Below are 20,454 nucleotides of genomic sequence, written 5' to 3' on the forward strand. Positions count from 1 at the left end.
TTCGGTGTTGAGAAACGCTGTGGGATCTCTTGTTCCTTCCAGCTCAGAAGTTCCAAGATTTATAAGGACAAAAGACAGAGGCAAAAGTGGCAATATTTAATAGTTTTAATCACTACTATTCATAATTAATCATTTAATTGCTGCCACTTACAGCTGTTACTGACTGAGCACTTACTATGTGCCAGTCCCTGCTCTAAGCACTTTTTATGTGCAGGTGCTTTCACTCTGCACCGTGATCCTGTTATCATCTCCGTTTTACAGATGAGGAAACTGATGTCTCCTCACTTGTCTGACCCCATCCGGTGTTTTGCGTGTGCTGTGGATTAATCTTGCTGGGGGAGCGTCCCTGCTAGGGTGCTGTAATGTCTGCTGCCTGCTTAATCCCCAAAGCCCCCTGTGAGGTGGGCATGTGTGTTCAGGGATTGTGGCCTCATCTGCTACACGAGAACTCTGAGCTTCAGAGGGCTTGGCCACTGGGCTAAGTAAGTGGCTGGAACTGAGAATTCAACCCCAGGTTACTGACTCCAAGTCTGAACCTTTTCCCATGGCATCAAGAGGCCAGTGACAGAGCCAACAGAGGGGCGGATATTGAGAGGAAGAAATGAAGGTGTACTCAGGATGTAGAACAGGCTCCAGAGAGAGGCAGAGACAGAATAAAGACCTCTTGGTGAGGGAGAGGCAGAGAGGAGACCCTGAGAAAGAACTGCCTTTGTACCCTTCCCTGGTGTGGAAGAGTGGCCCGGTTTGGGGCCTGTTGCCCTCCCCCCACCACTACCTGGGTGGCAAGGCCAGCACCCCTGGGAAGTGAAAGCATGATCTTTTCACCATTCGATTCTCCCTGGGCTTGGCGGGTGGGAAGGAAGCAGACAGAGAGGTAAGGGGCCTAGTTTCCACCCTCCCACGTACCCCATGAAAAATCTTTCCAAACAGCTCTCTGGAATGACACTAGTGAAGCTAATTATCATAATTACTAGGACACAATATAGAAAAAAAATCCGCTTTGTCACCATAAATATTCATTGCCTTCATTCTGGATTGTTGTCCAAGCAATTGCCATCCCAGGGTCCTGGGGAAAGTGAGGCAAGGAGCTGGAGATGAGGGAGTGTGGCCAAGTCACAGCGGCAGCCTGGCTAGTCTGTAGGGTTCAGGATTCAGCCCATCACCCAGCTGGGGAAGGGGAGAGGCATGGGAAAAAGATACAGGCAAGGCCAAGGGTCACGGGGATGCTGAGACCTCACTCAAGATCACACAACTAGAATGGGACTAGACGCCGGAGCTTCGTGGACGTTTTTGCCAAGATCTCAAAAGCTCAATCCAATGTGAAAGCCTCGTGTCCCCGAGACAGCATTCATTTCCACAGCCTTCTTTACTCCCAGTGGGAACTGGGGAGAGACGCTCAGCTTCTCTGAGGATGGGCACGTTTAAGGGCAGGGAGTTAGGGAGCTAACCTTGCCGGATAACCACATGATCAATAGCAATGTCTTGGAATCCATAGCACTTAGTTCAAGTCTTAGCTTTGCTGGGCATTAGCTGAATGATCATGGGCAAATTCCTCAACCTCCCTGAGCCCCAGTTTCCTCACTTGTCAGATGCAGGTGATAAAAGTGTCACCTCTTGAGACTGTCATGAGAATCAAAATGAGAGATGCTTGGACAGTTATTGAGCCCGGCAGCTGGCTTATAGGACGCGCTCAGTACTCGGAGGCTAGCCTTGTGATTCCCTTTCCTTCAGGCTGTCTTCTCTTTCTGTCCCCACCCCAACAGGTGGGCTCCTTCTTCATGATCAACCTGTGCCTGGTGGTGATTGCCACGCAGTTTTCCGAGACCAAGCAGCGGGAAAGCCAGCTGATGCGGGAGCAGCGTGTGCGATTCCTGTCGAACGCCAGCACCCTGGCCAGCTTCTCTGAGCCAGGCAGCTGCTATGAGGAGCTGCTCAAATACCTGGTGTACATCCTCCGTAAGGCAGCCCGAAGGTTGGCCCAGGTCTCCCGGGCGGTGGGTGTGCGGGCTGGGCTCCTGAGCAGCCCAGCACCCCGGGGGGATCAGGAGCCCCAGCCCGGCGGCAGCTGCTCTCGCTCCCACCGCCGTCCGTCCGTCCACCACCTGGTGCACCATCACCACCACCATCACCACCACTACCACCTGGGCAACGGGACTCTGCGGGCCCCTCGGGCCAGCCCGCAGATCCAGGATAGGGATGCAAACAGTTCCCGCCGGCTCATGCTGCCACCGCCCTCGACACCTGCCCTCTCCCGGGGCCCTCCTGGGGTTGCGGAGTCTGTGCACAGCTTCTACCATGCTGACTGCCACTTGGAGCCAGTCCGCTGGCAGGCGCCCCCTCCCAGGTCGCCATCTGAGGCGTCGGGCAGAACTGTGGGCAGTGGGAAGGTGTACCCCACAGTGCACACCAGCCCTCCACCAGAGATGCTGAAAGAGAAGGCGCTAATGGAGGTGGCCCCCGCCTCTGGACCCTGCACCCTCACCAGCCTCAACATCCCACCCGGGCCCTACAGCTCTATGCACAAGCTGCTGGAGACACAGAGTACAGGTGAGAACTCTGGGTGGGAGTGTGTTGGTGTCCCAGAGAGAACTGGAGTCAGAAGGACAGGGCTTGGATTCCCATTGTGCCACTCTTGGCCTTGGGACCTTCAACCAGTCATATTGCTTCTATGAGCCTTAATTTTCTCATCAATTAAAACAGGAATCCGAATTCCTCCATTTTAATAATAACAATAGCTGTCATGTCATGAACACAGATATTAATGGATTGCTGTGTGCCTGTCACATGCTTCGCAGGCAAAAGCCCACTGGATCCTCTTTGTTTAAGTGACAAACTTTCTTATCATCCCCATTTTACTGATGAGAAAAAGGAGGCTTGGAGAGGTTGTGTGACTTACCTAAGGCTGTGCCATTGGTGAGGGGTGGACTCAGGGCCCTCTGTCTCTGAGGCCCAAGCTCTTTGGTCCTTGTTGCAAGATTCAGAGGGGACATGGTGTGTGATTGTGGCGAACACCATGCCCCATGCTAAGGAGACTGCTGTAAACAAGAGTTTCATTCTCTCCCCATAGGAAGACCAGGGGCTTGGGGAAAGTCCTCAGGGGCTGCTAGCTGATGGGTAGAACACCCAGTGTCATAGGGGAAGGGGACCCTCGCTGCCTGTGGGCATCTCCCAGTCAGGCAAGGATGGCCCACCCTCCCCCACAGAAGACTCACTGTAGCTGAAGCCCAGGGCCTGTGTTTCAGGAAGGATGTGGCACGTGGGAGAAGTGGGATATTTGTGGGATGTTATGTGGGAACGTGGGCTGGGACAGGAAGGTGCCATCACAGAACGCAGTGGGAAGGGTTCTTGTGCCAGCTCTTCCACTACCCTGCTCGGGCGCCAGCCAGCCTCATGCACGCAAGGTTCCGTTCCCTCCTGTGTGAAAGGCAGGGTTGGGACCATCATTCTGTGCAGGCAGAAGGGAAATGTTGGGTGCCTACTAGGGGCTGGGTGCCTTCATGTCCATGCTTCCCTGGGTGGTCTCTGTAGTTCCTTTCAGCTGTCAGAGTCTATGATCAAAGCTGGATTGAAATGGGCATTGGTGTCCTGGGAGAGGGCTGTGTGCCTGTACATACGCAGTCTGGTGTGTGTGTGCATGAAGGTGTCCAGTGTGTGTCTGTGCCCATTTGCATGTACGGGTCTGGTGTTCACGTGCACATGTGTGCACACGAGTCTGATGTGTGCAGGGTGCATGTATGCATAGATGTGGTGGTGCTCTCGTCTGGTATGTATGCACACCTGTGTGTGCATGTGCCTGGCACATGTGCACTGTGTGATGTGCATGTGTCAGTGTCCACTTGTGTTTGGCTGTACGTGTATATACAACTCAAAATAGTATGTGTATATACACAGTACATGTGTGTATGCAAGTATGTGTCTAGTGCATGTGTGCGTGTGTCTGGTGTGAGAACGTACACGAATACATATGTGTGGGTGTGTGTCTTAAGGATCTCTTGGAAAATCCTATTCAGGGTAGTGTTGATGCAGGGCTGGCTTCCCTGGGAAGGAAAGATGGTCTAGGCTCCTTCCTGAAGGATCCTAGGACATAGGAGCTACCCAGGACGTCAGAGGACATCAAGGCCTCCTATCCGAACCCTAAGACACCCAGCAATGACTGTCAGTGGGATGCTATGGGCATTTGGGGATATTCGTTGCTTGGGACTGCCCACATTGCAGGTCATTCAGCATCCCTGCCTACCAGGTGCCTAGGAGCCTTGAAAGAACCCCAAACTCCACCACTCATTTTACACACACTCTGAGGGAGGGGCCACCCCAAGTAGGAAACCCTGGAGCCTCTAACCTCTGCCCTCTTGTCCCAGGTACCTGCCAAAGCGCTTGCAAGATCTCCAGCCCTTGCTTGAAGGCAGACAGTGGAGCCTGTGGCCCAGACAGCTGTCCCTACTGCGCCCGGGCCGGGGCAGGGGAGGTAGAGCTTGCCGGCCATGAGATGCCTGACTCAGACAGCGAGGGAATTTATGAGTTCACACAGGATGCCCAGCATGGTGACCTCCGGGACCCCCACAATCGACGTCGACAGAGCCTCGGGCTGGACGTGGAGCCCAACTCTGTGCTGGCCTTCTGGAGGCTGATCTGTGACACCTTCCGGAAGATTGTGGACAGCAAGTACTTTGGTCGGGGAATCATGATTGCTATCCTGGTCAACACACTCAGCATGGGCATCGAATACCACGAGCAGGTAGGGCCATGGTCCCTGGGGCTGGGGACTCTCTGCCTTCCTCCCCTCCCACCCACTATGTTCAGTTTCCTCTCCATGCTGCTAGCCTGCCTGGCAGGGAGGAGGAAGGGAGGAAGATGCATCAATGCGTGGGGACTCTTTGGAGGGTGAAAACTAGTGAATGTTGCCTAGTCTCTGAGTGTGGAGGTTGCCCAGGGCAAGGGCAGGGTCTGAGCTGGGCATGTTCTATCTGGGAAGGCTTCTGAGAGGAGGCGGGCTTTAAAGGATGTAAATGAGTGATGATCATCAGATGTGGGCAAGGACTGTTTGGAGAAACAAGTCACATATAGGGGGTGGGCCAGGCCCCCTGGCGTTCATCTGACGCAGTCATTAGGGACGTGACTGGCTGGAGGCTGGAGGGACTGTGCAGGTAGGGGTGAGGAGTGGAGGGTTGGGGCCTGCACCTGGGTGGGGTAGGGAGGAAGGCTATCTGGCTCCAGCCTCTGTTCTGGGAGCTGGGCTGCAAGTGGGGAGGGCGGCGCTGGGTGGAGGAGAGCTCCCTGCATGGTGAGGGGACTTGAAATCATTGCGTTTGGAGAATCGTTCTAAGAACCGGGATGTTTAGTCAGGAGAAGAGGAGGCTCAGCAGGGACAGGCGAGCTGTCTTCAAATATTTGAAGGGCTGTCATGTGGAAGAGGGAGCAGACTTGTTTCGTGGGGCCGATGGCTGCCAGCAATGGGACCTGGGCTGAGGGGGAGGAGGCCGCTTTCTCTGTCAGAGCTGTGCAAGGACAGAAGGGGTGGCCGGGGAACCCCACGGACCCCCACCCCCTCACTGACTGGAGGCCGGAGCAGGCACCGTGGGGCCTTACAATTCGCTTTGACTTCATGCCCCACAGGGTTCCTTCCAGAAGGCAGTCCTTCCCCCTGTCTGGCCTTCTAGGTCAGCCCCTTGGCTGATTCTGGGGAAAGGAAGGAGGCCAGCAGGCAGGCCCTGCGGTGCGCAGGCCCCTGTGGGCTCGCCTCTCCTGGGTGTTTTCACCGCCCTGGTGCTCCGGGAGGGGCTGGGGCTGCCAGAACCTGACCTTCCCTGGTCTGGACCGAGGCTGTGCACTGCCCCAAGCCCTCTAATCATGAGTAGAGGCTTGCGGAGGCTGGAGGTGTGGAAGGGGCGGGCAACGTGGGCCTGGGCTCCCCTGGGCATGCCCATGGGGGATTCGGGGTAGAGGGTCTGGGTCAAGGCTGGGGAACCTAAGTCCAAGCCGGTACTGGAGCAAACATGGGATGTTCACTTTTCAGGGGGATCTGAAGCCCCTTGACATCCACTCCATTCAGCTCTCGGCTCCTACCCCAACTGTCCTGTCCCGCCAGGGGCACCCCAGCCTCTCCCCCATCACCATCACACACACCCCTTCCTCTTGCCACAGTGCCTCCCCCATTCCCTTCATACAGCAGTGAGGTGGGGGTGGGGCAGGACACCGCTGCAATGTCAGCAGGTGGGGAGTATGGCACTTTGGTGGGTGTGTTGTGTCTGGGCGCATGGGCGTGGGTGTGTGCTCCTGCCTGCTCAGCAATCCTCCTGGGGAGAGGCACTCTGCCCCGCCAGGCTGATGGGGGCAGCATTTTCTGTTGCTGGGACCCAGGTGGTGGCAGCTCCTGCTCTCTCATTACCCCGGCTCCCCAAACCTGAATCTCAGCCTCCTCTCCCTTACCCCAGTTCTGGCCGTGGTCAGATGCCTCTCCCCCAAGGGGGTACCTCCTCGGCTGCTGGTGGAGGCTTTGCACTGGGAAGAAGCTGAGTCACAGAGACTGAGGGCAGATGAAGCTGCAGCAAGAGGGCTCAGTTAGACATCAAGGAGGACACTCCCTTGGGGAAGAAATAAAAGCGATCAGTCAGGAATGCCTGCAGCATCTCCTTATCCTCCTAAGGAAAGCAGGGAACAGCCTTTCCCGCCCAAGACCTCAGCAGTAGGGAGTCCCCACTCAGTGGTGGCAGAGTCTGCTCTGAGGAGGAGTTTGTCCCAATACCTGGTTGCTGAGGGCCCCACAAGGGTGAGCGGGAGTCCCTAATAGGCCAGACAGATGACTGGCTGCTGCCCAGCAGGCTCAGGGGCTGGGGGTGGTAGGAAATCCCAGAAGCAGTCATGGCCCTGTGTTTACAGGCACTGCAGCATGACTGTCCTGCCATCTGGGTTCTGGAGCCTGAGCAGGCTGAGGGGGGCAGGGAAGGGTGCGAGATGTGGAGGCCGAGAGACAGAAACACCAAGGGGGAGATGGAGACTCCGAGGGAGACAGAGAGAGAAAGGGAGAGATAGAGACAGAGATGGGGAGACGGGGACACAGAGAGCAACATGGAGACCCAGGGGGAGAGAGATATAAAGACAGGAAGGCAGAGACAGAGACAAGAGTGTGAGAGAAATAAAGGGAGAGATTGAGACTCAGGGGAAGGTGTCAGAGACAGGCAGAGGCACAGAAACATAGGGGTGACAGACAGAGAATTACAGAGAACGAACTGAAGACAGAGACCAAGACCCAGATGCAGACAAGGACAGATGGGGCAGGGACAGGGAGACAGAGGCTCAGATGGAGCCTCAGATGAAGGAGAGAGGAGCCAGTTGCACAAGAGAGCTGAGAGAGACAGCGAGGGAGTGTCCACAGTTGCTGACAGAGACAAGGACAGAGGCTCATAGTTTCCCTGCAGTGCCCTTAATGAAGCACTTGTGTCCTTCGATCCTGGTATTGATCAGAAGAGGTGGGGGGCACTGAGGAATTTGTTGCTGGTGCTTCCCTGGTGGAAGAGCCCAGCCTTCTTTACAACCCGTTGCTGCTGCCCTCTCCTGGCCCGCCCTCTCCCACCACTGTCTGCCTTACCCATCATTCCGTTTTCCTGCTGGGGACCGTGATACCCCTCCAGCCCCTCCTGACTGTGGAAGTACCCACTTTCTCACAGTCCATGCTACCCAAGCTAGGCCCCATGCTGTCCACACTCTCCTGCTTTCCCCACCCCTGAACCCACCATCTAGTGGAGAAGTGGTAGGACTAGTTTGCCCAGAGAGACTGGTGAGGACGAGGACACAGGACTCTGAGGAGGGAACAAGAATATGATTTGAAGTCAGAAGTGTGAGCTGATGGAGGGCGCACATGTGTGTGCCCCATCCACTAGGGGGCAGTACGTGGAATAAGGAACTTGTTAATTATCCATCCATCCAACCATCCATCCAACCATCCATCTGTCCATCCCCCACACATTTTCTGTGCATCAGTGTTGGACCTAAGCAGTGGCATGCTGATAAATGTTTAAAAACCAGCCCTTTAAAAAGAAAAAAGAAAAAAAATCCTGATTTGTGATGTTTGTAGCATTTGCCAATTTCCATGGTGTAAATGCTCCCACTGTGGTTGATTTCAAGCTACCAAGGTGATGTCACTGCACGTGGAGTGTGGGAAGAGAAGTGCACAATAAGACACTCCCACACACCCCTGGGCTGGGGCACTTTGTCCTTCCTCTCAAAGAGGTCACCGACAAGTAAAGGCACACTTGACAGTGTGTCTAGTGGTACGTGCTTGGAGAAGGTACACAGAGGAGTAGCACATGACCCAGATTCGGGAAAGGATTCAGGGAGGGCTTCACCTAGGACATGACCTTGGAGCTGAGTTTGACGGAAGAGTGGCATACAGCCAGTGAACGATGGAGGGTAGGGCAGGGTTTGGGGGAGGGCCAGAGGCACTGGACACCAAAATGGAGAGATTTATAAGGAGTTCAGAATGAATGGGGTACTTGGGTAGGGGCTGGGATGGGCAAGTAACAAGAGATGAACTTGGAAGAAATTCAAGGCCAGGTCCTGAGAGACATAGGAAGGAGTTTGGATTGTTTCCTGAAGGTGAGAGATTCCCAAGAAAGGTTTTAAGCAGGTCAATAACACGAGCAGGTTTGTGTTCTATTGAAAGTCCTCCGGAAGCCATGTGGGGAGTAGAAGGGAGGGGGAGGCAGGAGGCAGGGAGGCCAACCAGAAGGCTACTGCAGTCGCCCAGGCAGTTCATGCTTCTCTGTCCCTGGAGATGGAGAAATGAGGGCTGGGGAGAGCTGGCACGTGGCTGAATCTGCAGAACTCAACACTTGTTGGATACCTAGGGGAGGGGCAGCAAGGACGGCACCCAGGTTTCTGCCTGGGGCGGGAGCACTGGGGCTTGTGCAGATTTGGAGGGCATTGCATACCTCATTGTTGTGCCTGTGGGACATCCCAGCACATATCCAGCATGTTGGAGCTCAGGAGAGAGGCTGTCTCCTGGAAGCAGTCTGGGTATGCACGGGGGCAAGGCCCCTCTAGGAGGAAGGGAGGGTGCAGGGATGGGAGCTCAGAGACACAGGAGCTTCCTAGTCGTCCTCTTCCTGTTGCTGGGCTGCTGGGGGGCAGGGGCTAACCTCATATTCTAGAAGAGGGCCACCAGCATGTAGGGAAGTAGGGAGGGGCACGCAGCCCAGTGTCTCCTGGACTGCAGAGAAGAGAGAGGGAGGGTCCAGAATAGACGGCCTTTCAGGCCAGAAGAAGACAGGGCAGGTGATGATTCTGCTCATTTCTCAGACTCTGGGCCCATCCTGTCACTCTCGATACATGTCTATGGAGGGTTTCTATTTATAAGTGAGTGAGGTCAGCTGTTCAAGGCGAGGGAAGCTGGGGGTGGGGTGGGGGGAGTCCAGATGTGGTAGGTCTTAACTTTGACGGGATTCACAGATGCCTTTTGGATTCTGCTGAAAGCTGGGACTCTCTCCCCAGAAGATAGACACATGCATGGACACCCCAAAGTGGCCTTCCAGGACAAGGGTTGACAAATACCTATCCTATCCCTTGGGCCTCCCAGGAGTCCTTGACTTCTAGGCAGAGTTGCTGGGGCTGGGGGCCACACAGGACTCTGGGGGATGATGCTTTTCCAGTTGCCCTGGCCCCAGACTTTCAAAGACTTTCCAGATATGGGAGAAGGGTGCCATTTTGGAAATGGCTGGCTAAAAGGGGTGCCCGTATTCCTCTAGGCATCCTCTGGCTCTAGGCTCCCCCAGTTCAGCAAACTCAGGGAGCACCTCCTGTGCTCAGCACACTAGAATAGGATCATAGAATGGGGTGGGGGCAGTGCCAGGGGCACCCAAGAAACATAGATTCCAACAGAAAAGTGATACTGCTTTATCCTACACAGGAGGTTTTGGAGGGCTTCATGAAGGAGGTGGCTCTTGAGAGTGGCCTTGAAAGATAAATGGGATTGGCAGCTGAGGCTAGGAGCAGAGAGGTCTAGGTGGAAGGACTAGGGGGAATTCCAGCAGCCTGGCCTGGAAATGCACAGGATGGCATGGGATGCTCTTAAGGACAGTTATGTTGCCTCCCCCAACCCCACCCCGAGTGGTCTGAGCAGAAGTGTATGAGTCCAGCAGTGCTATTGAAGCTGGAGCTTCCAGGAGGTGTGGGCTGGCTGTGTTGGAGGAGGGACCTGGAGGCTAATTCTGTCGTTCAGGTCAGAGGCAATGAGGGCCCCAAGTATGGTGGTGGCGGGGGGAGAAGGAGGGGGTGGGGGCCCAGCAATTCCATTGGCAGAGTCTGTGGGCCTGGGCACCTGCTGGAGGAAGAGGGCAAGCATAAATCCTAGATAACTCCTAAGTTCCAAGACAGAATCCTGGAGAGTGATGGAGCCCGGAAGTTGAGGAGGAGCAGGTTTGCGAGAGGAGGTGAGAGGGTTTGTTTTGGACTTGCTGCGTTTGAGCTGGCTGTGGGCCATCCTGGGAAGCCCATCAGGCAGGCTGGCTCTCCGGGTGAGGAGCCAAGGCTTGGATGGAGATTGTTTCGTGTTGTCTACACCCCTGTGACAGCTGGGGAGGTGGGAGCTGGGAAGATGGTGGAGTGGGGAGCCCAGGGGCTCTGACTGACCTCTGAGGAATGTTGGCCTGAGGGGAGAAAGGCAGTGGGGAAAGGAGCCCCGGGAGAGCAGGAGGTGCCGCATAGGGTCAGGGAAGTCAAGAGAGGTGGCCATCAGGCAGGAGGGGCTGGCGGCAGACTCCGGTACTGCCCTAGGAGGAGGGCCAGGAAGAGGGTCTTTGGAGAGAACTGGCACTGCGGGGCCCAGGGTTCAGAGGTGAAGAGGCCTGGATCCACGCGAAGGTTTCTGCCTCCAGGCAGGGGAAAGGATATTGGAGAAATGCAGAAAGTAGAGATAACTGATGGAATGAGATGGAGCCCAGGGGAGCCTGGGGGGCAGGGGTGAGACGGAGGTGCAGGTGGAGCCAGCTGGCTCCCTGCCAGGAGGGAAGAGAGGTGAGTAGGTTGCAGGGCGCAGAGTTATTTGGGGGAGGGACGTAGAGCCCCATGAAGCAGGAGGCCAGGCTGGGTGTGGGGATAGGGCTGAGGAGAGGGAGAAGTTTTGAGGCAGCTCCTCGGGGCGAAGGATGGAGACCCAGCATTAGAGGACAAGGACCACAGGTACAGAGCAGTCCTGGGGCCCCCAGCAGGGCATTATCCTGGCCAGTCAGCACAGGTCTGTGACTCTCGCAATGCTCAGCAGTTCCACCCCCACAGCAGAGAGGCGGAGTGGGTGGGGACTTCCCTGGGCCAGAGCTGGCAGGACTGGAGTCCTCTAGGGTCTGTGGCCTGAGGGTAGCCTTTAAATGGTCCGCTATGGGCTCAGGGCAGAGAGGTTGTGCAGGCAGGTGAGGGGCAGGTGTCGCCGCTCACAGAAGCTTTGAGTGGAATGTCTCCAAGCTGAGTGAGCACAGTGGGTGCCCTGTACCGACCTAGCTTGTGTGTTCTCTTGGGGTGGCTCTGGGAAGCTGGCGGGAGACCTTGGGGAGGGGCTAAAGCCACCCCCTGGTTGGGAGGCAGTGACACTTAACTGAGCCCAGTGGGCATGAGGGGCTAGAGAATACATGCTGAGAGAGCTGGCGCACTTGCAGGGGGACAGAGAAGAGCAGGGCCACAGTGTATGTGATGAGGCCAGTGGGGTCTCCTGGGAAATTCTCACCCCCTAGGTGACGGATGCCGACCCTGACTTCCCACACCTCGGAGGAGGAGGAGGAGGGGAGGGAGGTGGAGGTCCCACTGACCCAGTGATCCTCACCCCATCACAGTGGCCCACCTGGACCACCTCTTTTGGGTGTGTGAGAGCAGCAGGAACGACTGTCAAAGGCAGAGGTGAAGTGAGCCAAGGAGTCAGAACTGGGGAGCAGAGATTTTGGGGTCAGTGGAACAGGTGGCAGCTGAGGAGGTGGAGGGTGAGGGTGGTGCTCGGACAGGGCTGAGGTGACTCATTCATACAGGCTCTGCTCAGCCCTGGCTTGTTCCCCCCTTGCGCCTTCCCTGTGAAAGGCTCATCCCTGTCTGCCAGAGCTGTCTGTCAGGCCTCCTGCCTGGACCACTGCAGTATCCCCTAATTGGTCCCCGTCTCTTCATCTCTCCAGGCCATCCACACGCTGCCACCACTGTGGCAGATCAATCTTCTTAATACACCACTTTGCACATCTCCTCCCTCCCCTCAGAAGCCTCAGTGGCAGCACTGTGGGCACAGGCAAGTCTGGCCTAAATTGTGGACTAGAGTCAGGGCCGGTCTGCCTGGGCCCCGCCCACCCAGCCCTCTTGCTCCCCAGTGGCCCTTCCAACCCTCTGCCCCGGACTGACACTGGATTCTTGGTCCCGGAGTGTGCTCTGCTCATTCCTTCCTCTGCACCTTTGCTTCACCAGCCAGGGATGCCCTGCATGGGAGTTCTCCTCCCACTGCCTCCTCCCCACTGACCCACTGACCTCAGCTGGTTTGAGCCCCTGGGGCCCTCTTGGTGTCTGCCCTGACGTGGTGCTTCACTGCAGCCTTGCAGGCACTCTGTCCCGCCATATGTGAGGGCTCCTGCCACTGTCAGTACCCATGGGGCCACTTCAGTGGGTCTCTGGCCTGGGTGTTTTTACACCCTGGGTTCTGCAGAGTAGCTTTGCCACAGGGTGCTGTTACCCTGTTTAACTGAAGAGGCCACTGGGAGTCAGCAAGGTTAAGGGACTTAACCAAGGTCACCCAGGTAGAAAGTTTGTGTGTTGGCAGGACTCCTGCACTCAGGTTCAACCCCACCTCTTAGCAGCATTGGTCAGAGCAGTCACTTTAAGGGTTAGTGGATGGAGGTGCTCTGGGTTTTGGGGGAGTCCTCGTGCTGGAAAGTATTGAGCAGCTTCCCTGGAGTGCAGGTGCTCCAAGGTGCCAGGCCAAAGGGAGGGGAAGCCTTGGGAGATAGGAGTGGGGGATTGACAGTTAAAGTCAGCACAGAGAAGAGCCTGGGGCCTCTGGGTGGGAGAAGCTCAGGCTGCATGGCCTCCACGCACAGAAGCCCCACTGGTCCTCGACATCTGTGAATAGAAGGGAGGATGCAGCCAAGACCCGAGAAAGGACTTCCTGGCAGCGGAGGGGAGGCTGGTACCTGCCTGATGGGCTTGTGTGCGTCTGCCTGGGCTGACTGGGTGTGTGGAGGGCCGGCAGCACGGAAAGATGTGGGGGACAGACAGACCTTGCTCTCCACCTCTTTAAGCAGTGACTGCCATCAAGTCAGCACACATTGGAGCCTCCGTTTCTCTAGCTATCAAGGAGGCTCGCATCCCTCCCTCATTTGGTTGTAAGCAGGGAGGAAATGAAGTCCTGGGAGGAAGGCGCTGGCAGTGCAGGGTCCATGGAGGGCATGAGCAGAAGTTGGCTGCCTCCCTGTCCCTTTGCAGCTGCAGCGGCCATGACCATGGCTCTGGTCCCTGGGGCAACCGTGTTGCTAAGATTGTGTCTCTGTGTCCTCATCGTGCATTTGCAAAGTGTTCCCAGCCTCCAATTTAGTAACTTGGACAGACCTGGCTGTCCAGGGGAGGAGGGCTTTTTTTCCCATGGATCATAGGGACACCAGGGCCCTGGAAGGGAATAGGCATTTCCCCTAAGTGTGCGCAGTGAGGAGAGGGAGGGCACGCTGAGGGGAGGGTGCCTGGCCCTCCTTTCTACCTGCTTCTCCAGTCCTGGAGCCTCCTGGCTGGGCAGGTTAGATCCAGCCTTTGCCACCACCCTCTTGACGAAGACCAATGACGCAGGCCCTGGGGGAGCTTGCACCATCCTTCTGATGAGGCTGGTATGCAGCTGGTGTGTGTGAGCGTGTACATGTGTGTGTCAGCGCATGTGTGTCTGTGTGTACCTGTGAGCCCTCAGGTGTAGACTGTCACAAGGCTCGTGGGTAACATCAGGAAATGGTGACATCACCCCTCTCCCCGTCCCACACACGCCCGGAGTAGTTGTACTTTAAAGATTTCACTGATTGAGTAAATACATGATGCTCAAAGCTATAGTGCTTTCAGTTACTTTCAAGAACCATTTTATTAATTTTTGTTTTTGGCAGCTTTTTTGATGTATAATGTATATGCCATACAATTCACCCATTGTAAGTGTACCTCAGCTATGCTTTCAAACTCATTCCTTATTCATGCACCTATGTTCATGTGAAAGATAATTTTATATACATTAGAAAACACATGAAGTATTCAGTCCATCCACATCTGGGCTCGGAGGCCCTTCACTGTCACCCAGGTTGGGTTTGGATTCTGTCTACCCAGGATCAGCGGAGTCAGAGTAAGGTGGGATTGGGTCCCGCTCCCTGGCTGTCCCTACCCTGTGACTTTGCACAAATCATTCATCGTCTCTTGACCTCTTTTGCTCATCTGTAAGACCAGGGTGCAAAGGCTGTTGTGTAGGTGGCACCAGATGAGACACGTGGTGAGCCTGGGAACCTGCAGAGCGTTGTGCTGGTGTGGCCTGCCCTTAATTGTCTATATCTAGTCCAAGGAGGGACAACTGGGCAGATGGCAGAGTGACAGGGAGGCAGGCTTGCTGACCATGGCTTCCTGGCAGACTGGACTTGCGAGCAGAGAGTGAGACATCCACTTAGGAGGGGTCTAGCCCTGGTCTTTATCTGTCCTGCCCAGCGCCCCTTCCCCATCACCTGCACCGTGCTCGTGCTGGGGAGACCAAAGTGGACTCTCTGTGGCTCCACTTGCTGGGTCAGGTGGCAGTGCCTCCTCCTGCCCCCACTCACAGTCTGGGGAGCAGAGACTTGCTCCAGATCTGCTGGAGCGGCGGGCTCCGTGCCACACCAGCCCCCATGACAGCCACTTGCTCTCTGGACAGCTGGCTCTTGGCCCTACTTACTGACCCTGGCTCTACTCCCCAGACTTGCTTTTGGAGAGAATCCATGCATGGGTTGAGAGCTTCTCTCCTTCCAAGGAGCCATTGACCCCCAAATGCCCCTCACCTCCCAGTCAGAAGGTCTTTCCTTCCATCTCTCCCCCTTCCCACCCAGGCTGGCCACACAGATTGGGGTCATTAGGATACATTTGGTGCCCAAGGCCTGGCTCCATGATTGGGTGACCTACCTGGGCAGCCAGCCAGACGAGGCAGCTGGGTAAACAGAGGAAGGTGTCTGATGTGCTAAGGGCTTCATTTGGTTATTTAACTCAAACGTTTTGAGTAGCTACTATGGACCTTGGGCTTTTGGTTGGTTAGGATACCTTATCAGGTGGGTAGTGGGCTCCACTGAGCCAATCATGTCTCACTTTGCAGCCGCAGCCGCAGCCTCAGCCCTAGCCCTCAGCCTGGCCAGGCCCCTCCCTTTCTGCCCAGACATGGCTCATTCCCTGTGCTTGACCCTACGATGCTGTCCCCTCCACCACCTAGAGAGACCCCATTTGCCCTCAGAGTTCAAGTGCTGCCTCCCAACTAAGGCATTCCCAGTGTTTTCCTCTCTCACCTTCTCTCCCTCAACTGGATTATCCAGTAGGTACTTAATATTGAAAGGAGGAGGGAGGGAGGTGACCGCTGTGCTGGAATAGCAGATGAGGTAGAGTTTGTCATTAGTTCTGATGACCTCTCTAGGATGTGTCCTTGGTCCTAATCCCAGGCCCTGGATAGGAGCATAAAATAATTACCTCTAGTGTTTTATATTTGACCAGAGAGGTTGAGGATCTTGCAGAAGGTCACACAGCGAGTTGATAGGATGGGCTGCAAATTGACCCAGGAGTCCAAGTCTGAGATCGTAGCTTCAGGTGCTGCCTCATCTGTGACTACCCTTCTGGGGGTCTCCCTTCTGCTCATCACTGTGTTTGTGTGTGCATGCTCGTGTGTGTACGTGTATCCATTTGTGTGTGTTTGTGTGTACGTGTATGCAGTGTGTGCATGCCTGGAAGGGAACAACATAGCCAACAGTTGTCCAAGAGAATACTGCCAAGTCCACAGAGTAATTGTAGAGCACGTGTGGCTTTGCGTGTGGCTGTGTGACTGGGCAATCACCCTTTGATGTCAGCCAGCATCAGTGCCCTGCTGGCCTGGGCCTGCCAAGCTGACGTAGTGGCACAGGACAGGATGGGTCTCAGAGCACCCAGCAGGAGGTGGGCAGAACCCACTGCAGAGGTCTCCAGTGAGCCAGTCGCCCCAGGATCTGAGACTCAGAGCTGGAAATGGTCAGGGCTGGGAGCTTTGTGCAGTGGGGTACGGTGGCCAACCTGAGTGCATTTTCTCACAGACCCTTTAGGGGAGTGTCCTCCCCATTAGCCTGATCACCCAGCACCATCACCACCCTCTCCCTCCCCACCCACCTCGGCTTGCCGCTCCTGTTCCTTCTCTCCCTGTGGCCGGGTGTTCGGGAGGACCAGGATGAGGGGCTCAGGGACCAGCCACGGCTGCTTCACCCACCCTGTTCTCTAGCCCGAGGAGCTCACCAACGCCCTGGAAATCAGCAACATCGTCTTCACCAGCCTCTTTGCCCTGGAGATGCTGCTGAAGCTGCTTGTGTACGGTCCCTTTGGCTACATCAAGAACCCCTACAACATCTTTGATGGTGTCATTGTTGTCATCAGGTATGACTGGAGCGCCCTCGTGGTAGCTTGGGGCGGGGAGCCACACAGCCTGTTCCTCTGAGGTGAAGGGATCTGGAGTCAGGCCTCACTGACCAACAGGCCCCCAGCTCCCCCAGCTGGGGATTCTCCGTGACCCCCATGCTCTGCTCCACCCTCTCCCTAGGCCCTACGTTGCTCACTCGGAACATGGCTTCATGTCTCCTTTGTCTGGGCCCCTCTGAAGTCTCCTCTCGCAGTTGCATTTCCACGCCTTGTCCTCAGCCCCATGCAGGCCTGGGGTGGGCAAGGACCAGGGAGTTGGCTTTGGAGAGGGGTTGGAGGAGGTGTAAGGCCCAGCCAGCTGTCCCTGCTTGCAAAGTGCTCGGAGACCGACCGCAGACGCCAGCAAGTTACTTTAGGGTTTCCAAGACCTTGGGAAAGTGCTCCACCCCTCCCCCGCCCCCCAGGCCCCAGGCCAGGAGAACTGCTTTATTGCTTTTTGGAATTGGCTTTAGATTTCATTAGAAGAGAACAAAGCAAACATTCCATAACTGTTGCATTGGCCGATGGAGGGAGAGGTCCTGCCTGGAGGGGAGGGGAGGGGAGGGGAAGGGAGGGGTGGGAGGGCTAGAGCTGTCACCCAGACCTTTGCCTCTTGAATCTCCTGCCTGGAGACCCGAGGGCCTGTTAATGTGCCTCTTTCTCAGGCCGTGCTGGCTAGTCCAGGTCCTCAGGTGCTGCGGGGCCCCCCAAAGGGTGGGCGGGAGGAGGTGAGCATGCAGCAGGCTCAGGCTCCGGCCCTTTGCAGCGTGTGGGAGATCGTGGGCCAGCAGGGGGGCGGCCTGTCGGTGCTGCGGACCTTCCGCCTGATGCGGGTGCTGAAGCTGGTGCGCTTCCTGCCGGCGCTGCAGCGGCAGCTTGTGGTGCTCATGAAGACCATGGACAACGTGGCCACCTTCTGCATGCTGCTCATGCTCTTCATCTTCATCTTCAGGTGAGGGCAGGTGTGGCCTCTGTGCCAGCGGGATGAGGGCCTGAGGGGCGGGGGTTGCTGGGGCCCTGATCCCCACCTTGTGGTTCCTGTGTCTTCAGCATCCTGGGTATGCATCTCTTTGGCTGCAAATTTGCATCTGAGCGTGATGGAGACACGCTGCCAGACCGGAAGAATTTTGACTCCCTGCTATGGGCCATCGTCACTGTCTTTCAGGTACCAGGACAACAGGGCAGAGTGGGCGGGGAGGTGGGGTGCCTCAGTGAAGGCCCTGACTCCCGTCATCTGCCTGCAGATCCTGACCCAGGAGGACTGGAACAAGGTGCTCTACAATGGAATGGCCTCCACGTCGTCCTGGGCTGCTCTTTACTTCATCGCCCTCATGACCTTTGGCAACTACGTGCTCTTCAACCTGCTTGTCGCCATTCTGGTGGAGGGCTTCCAGGCAGAGGTAACCCCCTGCCCACAACAGTCCACTTCCAGAAGGAACTGGCTGCCTGGCTAGGGCTGTGGTGGCCTGGGGAGGTCTTGCAGGAAGCTCCCTTCAGACAAGGCTGGGGAACCAGAGGTGGGAGGTTGCAGGTTTCAGGCAGCTCCTCAAGACAAGGTGGTTATGGGAGGTCCCTGGATCCAAGGTTAGCTGCCGAGTAGACTTCTCACTCAGAGTCGGCTAGGCTCTCCCCCAGAGAGCTGGACAAGATAAGTGTTGGCATGCGGCTCAGCTGGGTCCTCGAGCACAGGTGCTCTTGGGGACATCTGGAGGAAACCCATCTGAACCTTGGGGTTGGGGAAGCTTGCATGCATGTCATCTGAGCTTCAGCTGAGCTGGTGAAGATGCCACCAGTGCCCCGGCAGGGCTAAGCTGCCCAGGGTGAGAAATGAGCCCAATTAGCTGCGGGCATAGCAGAGATGAGCGTCCTATTTCCAGCCCAGGCTCCATCACCTTCGTCACAGGCAGCATCATCAATTAATATTGATTTACATCGATCCCGCCCTTGTCCTGCCAGCACGCAGCCACTGCCTGAAGGGCCGCACCCCACTCGGCTCCCTCCGCTCTGCCCCTCTTCCTACCCGAGTCCCAGTGTCACAGGGCAGGGCGACTCAACCTAGAAATGCTCCAGGTTGGGCATGGAGAAGCTCTCGGTCCAGTTCTCTCTGGGTGACCCGGATGGAAACTCCCGCTGCGGCCTGGTCTATAAATACCCAGCACACGGTGGAAAAACAAAAATCTATTTTCCGACTCTTTCCCGGCCTTGCGAGGGAGGGCTGTTCCCCGTGGGCCCGGCTGGGCTGGTGGGTGCGGGTGTGTCTACCCCACACCGGCCTCCTCTCGCTGTAATTCTGTAGTTTCCCTTTATCACATTTTTCTCCGCCACTGGGAGGCAGTGAGGGCAGCTGGTGCGGGCAGTGGGCCCTGCTTCTGGTGATGGCTGGGCCTCTGGATAGGATGGGCGGACAGTGGTACTCTCCTGGGGTAGGACATTTAGTTACAGTTTCCCTGGGGCCTGAAGGGTTAAGGGGTACCACTGTGCTCCCGCAAGCAAGCTCTCTGTGGAGACCCACCACTTGGCCGTGGCTCTTGGGCTGTGGGGAAGAGGAGTGAGTGGGGATGGGGGTCCCTCAGCCCCTTCCAAACCACAGCTCCTGACAACTGAGTTTCCCTCAGAAAAATTCCCGTGGAACTCTGTGGAAGTGGAAAGCATCCTGAGCGTATTCCCTTCCCTCACGCGGATGTTCAGCCAGCTGGGTAGTCTTGGAGGTGCCCGGCGCAAGCAGCCCCCTCCCCATCACTGGTCTTTCCAGCAGACACCTTGTTAAACTGAGAGCTGCCAGACGGTCTGGTTGCTAGGCAGCGGCAACGTCTGCTTGTAGGAATGGAGAGCAGCCTCGTCCTCGGGACTGGCCTGGTCACTCTGGCCCTACTGGGGGCTTATGGCTGCCCCGGCATGAGGGCTCGGCCGTGTCCTGTCCAACCTCCGGTTACGAGTGCCTGTACCCAGGGTGGAATGCTCTGGGTCTGGGGTGGGATGGAAAAAGGATTGCAGGCTCAGTCTCTCTCCATGGAGGTGGGCAGTGGCATGGCCCTGAAGTGCCCGTGTGAGGAGCTGGCCCAGCTGCTCACTGACCTGCATGTGGTTGACCAACACCTGGGCTGAGCAGAGGTTGGTCACTCAATGCCAGTGGCCTGGGCACCTCCAGCGGCATTGCCTCAACTCTGTGGAGTTTCAGGGGGCACGCATGTGGCTCTGAAGGAGCCCTGCCGTCTGGCAGAAGAAGCCGGCTTTTGCTGCTGCGATGACCTGCTTTTTGACAAATGAGGCAACCGACCTCAGTGAAATCAGTGGCTGCCCCCGTTTTGTCAGTCTCAAGGGTGGCCCCCTGTTGGCCTTGCCACCCTGCCAAGAAGTAGGAGGGGGCTTCCTTGGGGGACTTGGCTGTTGATCTCCTGACTTGCAGGGGGCAGTGCCCTGAATCCTTGTGTATTTATCATCCTCACACTTAATTAAATGAACAGGCAGCAGGCCCTGTGTGAGGCCATTAATTGATACCAAACAACATTGTAGCCATCATCCCAGTGTTGCTTGTCACATCGCATCCCAGTAGGAGCAGCTGGACCCATTCTGATTTGGGGGGGTGCAGTTAGGAATTAGGAAGCCTGTCCCTGCTCCCGGCCTTTTGTCTCCTGCCCACCGCCTCTGACTTCCATTCACCTCTCTTTCCCATCCTCCCTGCCCGGTCCCCAAGCCAGTGAGAGGCCAGCTGGAGACTCACGTTTAAGGCCCAGATACACCTCTTATTCGCTGTATAACTTGGGGCAGCTTTCCTAACTTCACCCAGCCTCAGGTGCTTCCTCTCAGATGCTGCTAGCTGTCCCTCCTTCC

At 56.4% G+C, this 20,454-nt stretch overlaps 1 protein-coding gene across 15 annotated transcripts in view; it reads left to right on the top strand.

Moving 5' to 3' along the window:
• CACNA1G (calcium voltage-gated channel subunit alpha1 G) overlaps positions 1–20,454 on the top strand; it is a 61,325-nt gene that overhangs the window by 12,106 nt on the left and 28,765 nt on the right. For 14 of the 15 annotated variants that reach the window (XR_012059533.1, XR_012059534.1, XM_072938649.1 and 11 more), the window contains 6 exons: positions 1,764–2,547; positions 4,359–4,735; positions 16,451–16,602; positions 17,390–17,575; positions 17,674–17,788; positions 17,868–18,023. Coding sequence is in view for 13 of the 15 variants with exons in the window: in XM_072938649.1 (XP_072794750.1) it covers positions 1,764–2,547; positions 4,359–4,735; positions 16,451–16,602; positions 17,390–17,575; positions 17,674–17,788; positions 17,868–18,023 (1,770 nt within the window). In the remaining 2 variants the exon portion in view is untranslated. The remainder of the gene's footprint in view (positions 1–1,763; positions 2,548–4,358; positions 4,736–16,450; positions 16,603–17,389; positions 17,576–17,673; positions 17,789–17,867; positions 18,024–20,454) is intronic. The other variant, XM_072938645.1, reaches the window with a different exon arrangement.

This window comes from Vicugna pacos, chromosome 16 (assembly GCF_048564905.1).
Source record: "Vicugna pacos chromosome 16, VicPac4, whole genome shotgun sequence".
NCBI lineage: Eukaryota > Metazoa > Chordata > Mammalia > Artiodactyla > Camelidae > Vicugna > Vicugna pacos.